Raw genomic sequence first — 12,620 nt, 5'->3', positions numbered from 1 at the left:
AACAAAACCTTAAACACATTAAGCTATGCAGTGTCTATGCAATGACTGATTAATGAATGAAGCAAGGGGCACCAGCCAAAACCTTGCCTAGGACCCCACGTTGATCAGGGCCGGTTCTGTCTGTATGAGTGTCTGAAGTAGCTACTTTGCTAAGGTTAACTTAAAACTAAAGATGTATCAGATATTTTTGCATAACTTTTACCACTTAATAGAATAAAACACATTTACAATTGTAATCAGACTGCTTTTTGTTTGTTTCATTATCTTGCTGTTGAATCTCCTACATGTATCTGTCACGCTTCCCAGTCCCTGCACAGACCTTTCCACTTTAATGAATTCCATCTCCCAAGATGCACCAGTCCATCCTGTGACTCAGCCAGCCAATCAGCACTTGATTGCTAGATCAGCCTCACCTGAGTTCTAACTCAGTTCAGCTGTATAAAAACCTATCTATTTGTTAAATTGGTTGCGAAGTATTGCCCCTGTTTCTCAGCTGCATACCGAGCATTATTTCTTAGTGTAGTTATTCTTAGTTAGATTGTGTTTTTGCTCTTACGTTTTGGTTTCCCTCTGGCTTTGACGCTCACTTGCACTTTGACTACATTTTTTTATTCAGTCCAACATATTAAAGCCTCTTCTATTTTTTATTACAAGCGTCTCATTTCAGTCTGTGACGTCACAGTAGCTAAGTTAGCTAGCTATGTCTAGGGAGGCAGGAGATCCAATATAAAAATCTGGATAATGCACTGAATGAAGTGGTTTGTTTAGGTACAAATGACAGACATGTACTGTATTTATGATACAGGTTACAGGCGGTGTGTGAGTGTGGACTATCTGTCAGCCATCTAGATCAGTTGAAATGACAGAGAAAAGAATGTTCTGCCTGGAATTTGTTAGATCCAGTGACACCCAAAGAAATACATTTAGTTCTCCTGTCTCGTTCTCTGACAAAGAAAAAAGTTTTAGTATGCTAGACGTAGTGCTTTACACTATGTAATAATACAGAATGATTAATTTGCATCTCTTTTATATTTACTTATTTTATTTTATACTGTTACAATTGATAAGCCCTGTCTGCCCTGGATTTGGTGGAACAATTGTCCATAGCTTGTTTTTAAACATGACTACAGTGTATAATCTACAGACTATTCCTGGTATTACTGGGCACCTTTGATGCCCCCCTCAGAAACTGATCTTAAGAAATTGTATTGTTTATCGTCCCCATGAAAGTGAAATTAAATTTACACCCTTGCATCTGGGATGTCTTACACACTGAATTTATGATATATATATATTTTATTATATCTTTTCATGGGACAACACTATATAACTAAAACTTGGATATAACTTAGAGTAGTCAGTGTACAACTTGTATAGCAGTGTAGATTTACTGTCTTCTGAAAATAACTCAACACACAGCCATTAATGTCTAAATAGCTGGCAACATAAGTGAGTACACCCCATAGTGAACATGTCCAAATTGTGCCCAAAGTGTCAATATTTTGTGTGACCACCATTATTATCCAGCACTGCCTTAACCCTCCTGGGCATGGAATTCACCAGAGCTGCACAGGTTGCTACTGGAATCCTCTTCCACTCCTCCATGATGACATCACGGAGCTGGTGGATGTAGGACACCTTGAACTCCTCCACCTTCCACTTGAGGATGCGCCACAGGTGCTCAATTGGGTTTAGTCCATCACCTTTACCTTCAGCTTCCTCAGCAAGGCAGTTGTCATCTTGGAGGTTGTGTTTGGGGTCGTTAAACTGTTGGAAAACTGCCATGAGGCCCAGTTTTCGAAGGGAGGGGATCATGCTCTGTTTCAGAATGTCACAGTACATGTTGGAATTTATGTTTCCCTCAATGAACTGCAGCTCCCCAGTGCCAGCAACACTCATGCAGCCCAAGACCATGATGCTACCACCACCATGCTTGACTGTAGGCAAGATACAGTTGTCTTGGTACTTCTCACCAGGGCGCCGCCACACATGCTGGACACCATCTGAGCCAAACAAGTTTATCTTGGCCTCGTCAGACCACAGGGCATTCCAGTAATCCATGTTCTTGGACTGCTTGTCTTCAGCAAACTGTTTGCGGGCTTTCTTGTGCGTCAGCTTCCTTCTGGGATGACGACCATGCAGACCGAGTTTATGCAGTGTGCGGCGTATGGTCTGAGCACTGACAGGCTGACCTCCCACGTCTTCAACCTCTGCAGCAATGCTGGCAGCACTCATGTGCCTATTTTTTAAAGCCAACCTCTGGATATGACGCAGAACACGTGGACTCAACTTCTTTGGTCGACCCTGGCGAAGCCTGTTCCGAGTGGAACCTGTCCTGGAAAACCGCTGTATGACCTTGGCCACCATGCTGTAGCTCAGTTTCAGGGTGTTAGCAATCTTCTTATAGCCCAGGCCATCTTTGTGGAGAGCAACAATTCTATTTCTCACATCCTCAGAGAGTTCTTTGCCATGAGGTGCCATGTTGAATATCCAGTGGCCAGTATGAGAGAATTGTACCCAAAACACCAAATTTAACAGCCCTGCTCCCCATTTACACCTGGGACCTTGACACATGACACCAGGGAGGGACAACGACACATTTGGGCACAATTTGGACATGTTCACTGTGGGGTGTACTCACTTATGTTGCCAGCTATTTAGACATTAATGGCTGTGTGTTGAGTTATTTTCAGAAGACAGTAAATCTACACTGCTATACAAGCTGTACACTGACTACTCTAAGTTATATCCAAGTTTCATGTCTATAGTGTTGTCCCATGAAAAGATATAATGAAATATTTGCAGAAATGTGAGGGGTGTACTCACTTTGGTGATACACTGTATATATACTGTATATATATATATATATATTATAGATTCCTCCTGGTAGTCATTAGTCATGTTATAGACGTTCTCTCAAGGGCTTATTACTCCACCACAATTTATACTACTCAGACACACTCCCACCCAGCCCATGAGCATAAAAATAATTGGTAAATAAAAAGCATTACAAGGTAATGATGTTGTTATAACCGCTAGAGCAATTAGAGCTTGATTAAAATTTGCAATTGAACTTCACCTACATTTATAGGTCAATTTAAATTTGCTGGATGCTGCCTGATTTCTTAAGTCAGTCTAATAATATTGCTATGTGCTAATAATAATCTACAGCTATGTGCATTATTTATGTATTTATTAGGATTTTAACATCATGTTTTACACATAGGTAATTACTGGTTACATAAGATTCATCAGTTCAAGTCTTTTTTAATGTCAGACACATTTCATGTGACTTTTGTATCTCCAATTCATCTGACTTGAATGTCTTTGGACTGTGGGAGGAAACCGGAGCTTCCGAAGGAAACCCACGCAGACACAGGGAGAACATGCAAACTCCACACAGAAAGGACCTGAACCGCTCTACCTGGGAATCAAACCCAGGACCTTCTTGCTGTGAGGCAACAGTGCTACCCACGAGCCACTGTGCCGCCCCCAGCTATGTGCATTAAGTGTACTAAAGTAACAGTCATTGAAGAAAGCCTTTTAAACAACTATGTTCCAATAGTTTTATTACAATCAACACTAGAAGTGGCTACAAAGAGCATTTTTATTCAGTTTGGACTACACCGCAAATGCAGTCGCTAAGTGTGTGCCTCCTGGAGGTGGAGATCGGTTTTGGGGTTAATTGAGTGAGCAGTAGCTAAAAAACTGGCAGTGAAGAACGTTAACTGTGTTACCACCTACTCATAACTGTATCATATCTCCCTTGAGTACCGGTCTAATATCTTCCCCAGGCTGTACTGACATTGAGGCTATCACACACACACACACACACACACACACACATACAGACCACTGTCAGCTCGCTGAGTAAACACACAGCCGCGCAAAGCCCTGTGGGAGGAATAAAGCAATGTTAACTCCCTATAATAGTGATGCAATAAAGTGTGCTAATGCACGGCCACTAGCGTGTACCGTTAACCTGACAGATAAATATCATACCATTGGGAGAGTGCGCATCAACCTGCATCAGTGCAGCCTGGAATGCTTTCATTGTTTACCTTGTGAAAAAATGTAGTGTCCTTTAAAGCTTAAAGCTGAAGGCTACAGACTTTAATGATACAACACAGTGATGAATGAAAGTGCCCGAGTCCCAGAGTATTCACCAATCTTATAGCGCTTTCAGCTGGACAGTGTAGGGCTGCACAGTGTGGTTACTAATCGGAGTATGGAACTTGTCATCCCTATTGCATCACAATACCACTGCCATGTTTAACTGCTGGCATGATGCTAGAATTATGGTTCATATGAGAGTGAGTTGTTTTCTTTAACACCAACCTTACTGTAGGCTTATATATATACAGTGTATCACAAAAGTGAGTACACCCCTCACATTTCTGCAGATATTTAAGTATATCTTTTCATGGGACAACACTGACAAAATGACACTTTGACACAATAAAAAGTAGTCTGTGTGCAGCTTATATAACAGTGTAAATTTATTCTTCCCTCAAAATAACTCAATATACAGCCATTAATGTCTAAACCACCGGCAACAAAAGTGAGTACACCCCTAAGAGACTACACCCCTAAATGTCCAAATTGAGCACTGCTTATCATTTTCCCTCCAAAATGTCATGTGATTTGTTAGTGTTACTAGGTCTCAGGTGTGCATAGGGAGCAGGTTTGTTCAATTTAGTAGTACAGCTCTCACACTCTCTCATACTGGTCACTGAAAGTTCCAACATGGCACCTCATGGCAAAGAACTCTCTGAGGATCTTAAAAGATGAATTGTTGCGCTACATGAAGATGGCCAAGGCTACAAGAAGATTGCCAACACCCTGAAACTGAGCTGCAGCACAGTGGCCAAGATCATCCAGCGTTTTAAAAGAGCAGGGTCCACTCAGAACAGACCTCGCGTTGGTCGTCCAAAGAAGCTGAGTGCACATGCTCAGCGTCACATCCAGCTGCTGTCTTTGAAAGATAGGCGCAGGAGTGCTGTCAGCATTGCTGCAGAGATTGAAAAGGTGGGGGGTCAGCCTGTCAGTGCTCAGACCATACGCCGCACACTACATCAAATTGGTCTCCATGGCTGTCACCCCAGAAGGAAGCCTCTTCTGAAGTCTCTACACAAGAAAGCCTGCAAACAGTTTGCTGAAGACATGTCAACAAAGGACATGGATTACTGGAACCATGTCCTATGGTCTGATGAGACCAAGATTAATTTGTTTGGTTCAGATGGTCTCAAGCATGTGTGGCGGCAATCAGGTGGGGAGTACAAAGATAAGTGTGTCATGCCTACAGTCAAGCATGGTGGTGGGAATGCCATGGTCTGGGGCTGCATGAGTGCAGCAGGTGTTGGGGAGTTACATTTCATTGAGGGACACATGAACTCCAATATGTACTGTGAAATACTGAAGCAGAGCATGATCCCTTCCCTCCGGAAACTGGGTCGCAGGGCAGTGTTCCAGCATGATAATGACCCCAAACACACCTCTAAGATGACCACTGCTTTATTGAAGAGGCTGAGGGTAAAGGTGATGGACTGGCCAAGCATGTCTCCAGACCTAAACCCAATAGAACATCTTTGGGGCATCCTCAAGCGGAAGGTGGAGGAGCGCAAAGTCTCGAATATCCGCCAGCTCCGTGATGTCGTCATGGAGGAGTGGAAAAGCATTCCAGTGGCAACCTGTGAAGCTCTGGTAAACTCCATGCCCAGGAGAGTTAAGGCAGTTCTGGGAAATAATGGTGGCCACACAAAATATTGACACTTCAGGAACTTTCACTAAGGGGTGTACTCACTTTTGTTGCCGGTGGTTTAGACATTAATGGCTGTATATTGAGTTATTTTGAGGGAAGAATAAATTTACACTGTTATATAAGCTGCACACAGACTACTTTTCATTGTGTCAAAGTGTCATTTTGTCAGTGTTGTCCCATGAAAAGATATACTTAAATATCTGCAGAAATGTGAGGGGTGTACTCACTTTTGTGATACACTGTATATATATATATATATATATATATATACTGATCAGCCATAACATCAAAACCACCTCCTTGTTTCTACACTCACTTTCCATTTTATCAGCTCCACTTACCATATAGAAGCACTTTGTAGTTCTACAATTACTCACTGTAGTCCATCTATTTCTCTACATATATTTTAGCCTGCTTTCACCCTGTTCTTCAATGGTCAGGACCCCCACAGAGCAGGTATTATTTAGGTGGTGGATCATTCTCAGCACTGCAGTGACACTGACATGGTGGTGGTGTGTTAGTGTGTGTTGTGCTGGTATGAGTGGAACAGACACAACAGCCCAGCTGGTGTTTTTTTTTAATACCGTGTCCACTCACTGTCCACTCTATTAGACACTCCTACCTAGTTGGTCCACCTTGTAGATGTAAAGTCAGAGACGATCGCTCATCTATTGCTGTTGTTTGAGTTGTTCATCTTCTAGACCTTCATCAGTGGTCATAGGATGCTGCCTGCAGGGCGCTGTTGGCTGCATATTTTTGGTTGGTGGACTATTCTCAGTCCAGCAGTGACAGTGAGGTGTTTACAAACCAGCACAACACACACTAACACACCACCACCATGTTAGTGTCACTGCAGTGCTGAGAATGATCCACCACCCAAATAAAACCTGCTCTGTGGTGGTCCTGACCATTGAAGAACAACATGAAAGGGGGCTAACAAAGCATGCAGACTGGACAGATGGACTACTGTAAGAAACTGTAGAACTACAAAGTGCTCTTATATGGTAAGTGGAGCTGATAACATGGACAATGAGTGTAGAAACAAGGAGGTGGTTTTAATGTTATGGCTAATTGGTATATATATATTTATGAAATACGGCCATGTATAAATTATAGCATGGATAAATTATAGCATGGTGGGCACTCGACCACTATTACTGTGGTTTAGTGGAGTCCTACAGTGCTGCAAATAGTTTTGCATTCCTTTCCAGACTGTTATATTTCAACAGCTGTTATCACTGTTGAAATATAACTGCTGTTCTGGAATTCCCTTAGAGTGTGGCATACTGTATCTATAGAAACTTTAAGGTGACTGCATGATTTAATTTAGGATATGAGAGATTTATATTCTACAGGGGTTGGCTCAAATCAAGCCTGACTTGCCAATTCAATTTGTTTAATGATATGTACTATTGATATTTACTAAAAGGGGGATTTATGAGTAACCAATGAAATGATTACATTTTGCAAGGGTAATATGGGTGTGGATAAATTTTGTTGATAAATGAAATTGTATTTTACTAAATGATTTGTATTGTGTGAAAAAGGAAAAAATAAAAGATTAAACTGTATAATGAACTAATACTTTTTTCTAAAGCTACTAATTTTCAGCCAAACATGTGGGTGTCTTAATAATAATAATATTAACTTTCACTTAACAGTATCACTCAGAAACCCAACTCACAAGAAAGAAATACACTGTGGGCATGCTGCCAAACCACTGCAGGGTAACACACACTTACCCATTGTATCACTAACACCTAAATACAATTTAGAGTCCATTCTACCTTCTACACGTTATTGGAAGGTAAAAGGACACTGGAGTACCCAAAGAAAACCCACACAGACATAGCAAACTCCATATAAACAGTAAACAAGGGCAAGGATCAAACCTGGGTCCTTAGCACTCTTATTGCTGTGTGGCACCCAATCTACCAGCTGCACTACCATGCTGCCCCAATAATAACTTTAGAAAAAAAGAAAGAAACCATGTGATACTACATTACACTACACTGTCACTACACTAGGGTACTAGGTGTCAAAACATGGATTTATGTATTTGAGATGGAGCCTTGCACCGTCGCTGGATGTTTTAGGTTTTTATTCAACTATTAAGGTAGGCTGTACTATATATTGTAGCTTCCATTTATTCTGTCATTCAATTTATGAGTGTTATTTAATGACTGCTGTGAAATGTGTCACTTTTCTGTACAAATCTGTAAAATGAAGCACATTATCCTGTGAATTTAGTAGGGCCCTAAGTAAAACCAATTGCATTAATATAATAAAGAATTTGCATGCAGCTAGAATGGTGTTTACTCTTCTAGATTTCTAGGAATGCCATGTGATTTTTAAGTGAGTCTGTGGTCATTTGCGCCCCAGTTGTCAAAGAATCAGATCAGACACTGATGTAAAGGCCTGGCATGCAATGCCCCAATGCAGTGTTCCAATTTCATTTAAAGGTGTTCATCCACACCAGGGGTATCACACTCATTTTCACCGAGGGCCACATCTGCATTATGGTGGCCCTGAAAGGGCCGATTGTAACGTATCCTGCTGTGATTGCAGTCTGCCTTTTAGATCTTGGACAATTTGTTGTTTTTCTTGGAGGCTAAATTCTGTTTGGTGTCAAAATGCCAAATATATACTTCTTGAAGCTTCACTTTCCCATCTTTCATTAAATTACCTCCTTCTGCTTCAATTTTCTCTTCTTGTACATTTTGGGATTATTTGTAAAAATTTATCAACATCATCTAGTGGCGGGATGCGGTCACTTTGCAGGTCACAAAATCGGCATGCATTGTGAGAGATGCAGTTTCTGTACGATTTTACAGTGTATTTTAAGAAAATTGTTCTGCCCTCACCAAGTTTTCCCCCTTTCTTAGCTAGACAGACAGACAGCTCCTTCCAAAATACAGTTACGTTGGTTTTATTTGCTTCCCAACTGTACACTGTGTGCATCTGAATGGAGTAAAACTTAAAAATACAAACAATAAAAACAATAAAAAACTATGGTGTCAACACTTGCTGCTTAAAGGCACAGGTGTCCTATTAAATTATAAGTATGTCTCTGTAACTACTCGAACTATCACAACAATCATATGTCTTTTAGACTCTCACGGGCCACATAAAATGATGTGGGCCTTGAGTTTGACACCCCTGATCTACACCAAACTTGTCAAACCAAGTCTTACTGGACCTTGCTTTGTGCATAGGGGCACAGTCTTGCTGGAACAGGAAAGAGCCTTCCCTAAACTGTTGCTACAAAGTAGAAAACATTTAATGTACTGTTACAAAGCAGTGTGGCTAATACACTTCAACTTCATAATTAGAATGGGTATCTACAGTGGGGCCAAAAAGTATTTAGTCAGCCACTGATTGTGCAAGTTCTCCTACTTAGAAAGATGAGAGAGGTCTGTAATTTTCATCATAGGTACACTTCAACTATGAGAGACAAAATGAGAAAAAAAAAATCCAGGAAATCACATTGTAGGATTTTTAAAGAATTTATTTGTAAATTATGGTGGAAAATAAGTATTTGGTCAATAACAAAAGTTCAACTCAATACTTTGTAACATAACCTTTGTTGGCAATGACAGAGGTCAAATGTTTCCTGTAAGTCTTCACCAGGTTTGCACACACTGTAGCTGGTATTTTGGCCCATTCCTCCATGCAGATCTCCTCTATAGCAGTGATGTTTTGGGGCTGTCGCTGGGCAACACGGACTTTCAACTCCCTCCACAAATTTTCAATGGGGTTGAGGTCTGGAGACTGGCTAGGCCACTCCAGGACCTTGAAATGCTTTTTACGGAGCCACTCCTTCGTTGCCCGAGCGGTGTGTTTGGGATCATTGTCATGCTGGAAGACCCAGCCACGTTCCATCTTCAATGCTCTCACTGATGGAAGGAGGTTTTGGCTTAAAATCTCACGATACATGGCCCCGTTCATTCTTCCCTTAACACGGATCAGTCGTCCTGTCCCCTTTGCAGAAAAACAGCCCCAAAGCATGATGTTTCCACCCCCATGCTTCACAGTAGGTATGGTGTTCTTGGGATGCTACTCAGCATTCTTCTTCCTCCAAACACGACGAGTTGAGTTTTTACCAAAAAGTTCAATTTTGGTTTCATCTGACCACATGATATTCTCCCAATCCTCTTCTGGATCATCCATATGCTCTCCGGCAATCTTCAGACGGGCCTGGACATGTACTGGCTTAAGCAGGGGGACACGCCTGGCACTGCAGGATTTGAGTCCCTCTCGGCATAGTGTGTTACTGATGGTAGCCTTTGTTACTTTGGTCCCAGATCTCTGCAGGTCATTCATCAGGTCCCTCCGTGTAGTTCTGGGATTTTTGCTCACCGTTCTCATGATCATTTTGACCCCACGGGATGAGATCTTGCGTGGGGCCCCAGATCGAGGGAGATTATCAATGGTCTTGTATGTCTTCCATTTTCTTACAATTGCTCCCACAGTTGATTTATTCACACCAACCTGCTTGCCTATTGTAGATTCACTCTTCCCAGCCTGGTGCAGGTCTACAATTTTCTTCCTGGTGTCCTTCGACAGCTCTTTGGTCTTGGCCATGGTTGAGTTTGGAGTCTGACTGTTTGAGGCTGTGGACAGGTGTCTTTTATACAGATAACGAGGTCAAACAGGTGCCATTAATACAGGTAACGAGTGGAGGACAGAAGAGCTTCTTAAAGAAGAAGTTACAGGTCTGTGAGAGCCAGAAATCTTGCTTGTTTGTGGGTGACCAAATACTTATTTTCCACCATAATTTACAAATAAATTCTTTAAAAATCCTACAATGTGATTTCCTGGATTTTTTTTCTCACTTTGTCTCTCATAGTTTAAGTGTACCTATGATGAAAATTACAGACCTCTCTCATCTTTCTAAGTAGGAGAACTTGCACAATCAGTGGCTGACTAAATACTTTTTGGCCCCACTGTACATAGTTTTGAACATATAGTGTACCATACCATTTTTTTAAATGCATTAAATTACCACATTTGTTTGGATGCTGTGTGACAGATATAAGACTTACCCGGTAGGTAAAGAGGACAGAAGACTTGCTTTTCCTCCCTCCTTTGACCCCCACCTCCACCAGTCCTTCATGTGTGCCGCGGTGCCCCGCTCGCCCAATCTCACATACCACGCTGTAAAAAAGGACCATATCTTGACATTATTTTCACGTTTCACTCAATAGCAAGTATTGCTGCTACATTTCAATAAGCTCTCTCCGGGAAAGCAGAGGAACGAGGCAACAGGTGTGCTTCAATTCAGCACTCCATTGTTGATCTACAATAAGCTCAAATTTTAGTTCTACTATATAACCAAGGATACGGGGCTTCTATGTCAGGGTGCCCTCTGCAGCAGTCCTTATTTACTAATGCTTGAAGCTCACAGTACGGTGAATGCAAATACACCATGCTGATGTTAAACCCTACTGAATTGTGCCAGGAGCACATACACACACACACACACACTCCACACAGGCCTCTGTGCTTGAGAAGCTTGTTAGCAGGCAGACAAACAAAAAGCCAGACCACCCTCAGCCATAAGCAGAGTAAATGGAGCTTAAAAGCTCAGTGTGAGATCTCGCTAGCATATCCCGGCTCACAGGTGGAGGACAGGTTAGAGTTGGAATTACTGCTGGACGTTAAAGCTTTTCAGCTTTTACTTCCTTTTACTCAGAGACCGTGGTCGATTCCTCCGAGCTTAAGACTCACATATTAAAGTTCCACGGGCTGAGGAAAACAGCGATGACTGACAGGTGAGCGGTACGACTGACGGAGTTTGCATATGTTAAGACAAAGCCCTGTAGCGCTGGCAGACAACGGCTTGGTCTACAGAATTGAATTCTGAACTATTCATACCCTTTTTCACACGTTTAGTTTATCTGGGATTTTACTGAGCAGCGCGAACGCATCCCAGAAGCAAAAATCTGAGCAGAATGACGAGAGCGATTCGCTGGGTCGAAGGAATCTCAAGTGGTGCTGCGGTAAATCATACACCCTCTAGTCAGAAGATTCATCATATTGGTTTGCAGTGGTTTCCTCCATGCTAAATATTCAGGAATATTATTTTGCCTAGTCTCTATTGTACTACAGAGTCAGTGAAACGAACCCTAGCTAAGGCTAGAGAAGTCTGCGAGCTGTAGCTGAGCCTTTGGAGAAATTAAAGCACACTATTCACTCCTAGACTCACTTATTCAAGGCAGTCTTGAGTGGTGCTACAATAAATCATATGCCCTATAGTCAGGAGATTCTGAGATTGATCCCTGCTGATGTCACAGTTATTTATGGTCAATGCCTTATGTGAATCTATCTGTCCCTGCTCTCAGGATGGGCTTGATGGCATTCCTTTCTTTTCATCAAAGTATTACAAACTTACATAACATATTTTGGTAGTTTGTAAGTAATAATCACTGTCATGTCATTTATGTGTAGAATCATGTGACTCACGTTCATTCATTGACGTTCCTAAAGTTTCCACAGCACTGATACCCAGTTTGTTATGGACCATGAGAGACACTTTTACATTGCTCTATAAGTCTGATATTGCTTGTGGCCACACATTATTAAAAATCAATGCTTACTCACTAGAAGAAAGCTGTATATTTGACTTATACAGCACTATGTACATTATTGGGCAGGAAATTCTGACACCTTACTGAAATGGATCATTTCAAGCACTCAGCATGGAGACATCATGAATAGCTTAAACTTAACAAAGAAGGACAAATTGGTGTCATCCAGACTTGTAATAGATGTCAAGCATTCATGCTGAGAATAAAAATCATTGTTAAAACTTATCCAGTCCCATAATGTGGTCATTAATAATCTAATCCCATGTGCA

At 41.6% G+C, this 12,620-nt stretch overlaps 1 protein-coding gene across 1 annotated transcript in view; it reads right to left on the bottom strand.

Moving 5' to 3' along the window:
- The window catches only part of plxnb2b (plexin b2b), a 123,940-nt gene that overhangs the window by 70,703 nt on the left and 40,617 nt on the right, over window positions 1-12,620 (bottom strand). Inside the window, exon 14 of the mRNA XM_063004078.1 lies at window positions 10,807-10,918. Within this exon, the coding sequence (XP_062860148.1) occupies window positions 10,807-10,918 (112 nt within the window). The remainder of the gene's footprint in view (window positions 1-10,806; window positions 10,919-12,620) is intronic.

This window comes from Trichomycterus rosablanca, chromosome 1 (genome assembly GCF_030014385.1).
Source record: "Trichomycterus rosablanca isolate fTriRos1 chromosome 1, fTriRos1.hap1, whole genome shotgun sequence".
In the NCBI taxonomy this organism is placed as follows: Eukaryota; Metazoa; Chordata; class Actinopteri; order Siluriformes; family Trichomycteridae; genus Trichomycterus; species Trichomycterus rosablanca.
The sequence above is the reverse complement of the archived record's forward strand: the minus strand, read 5'-3'. Positions and strand labels throughout refer to the sequence as shown.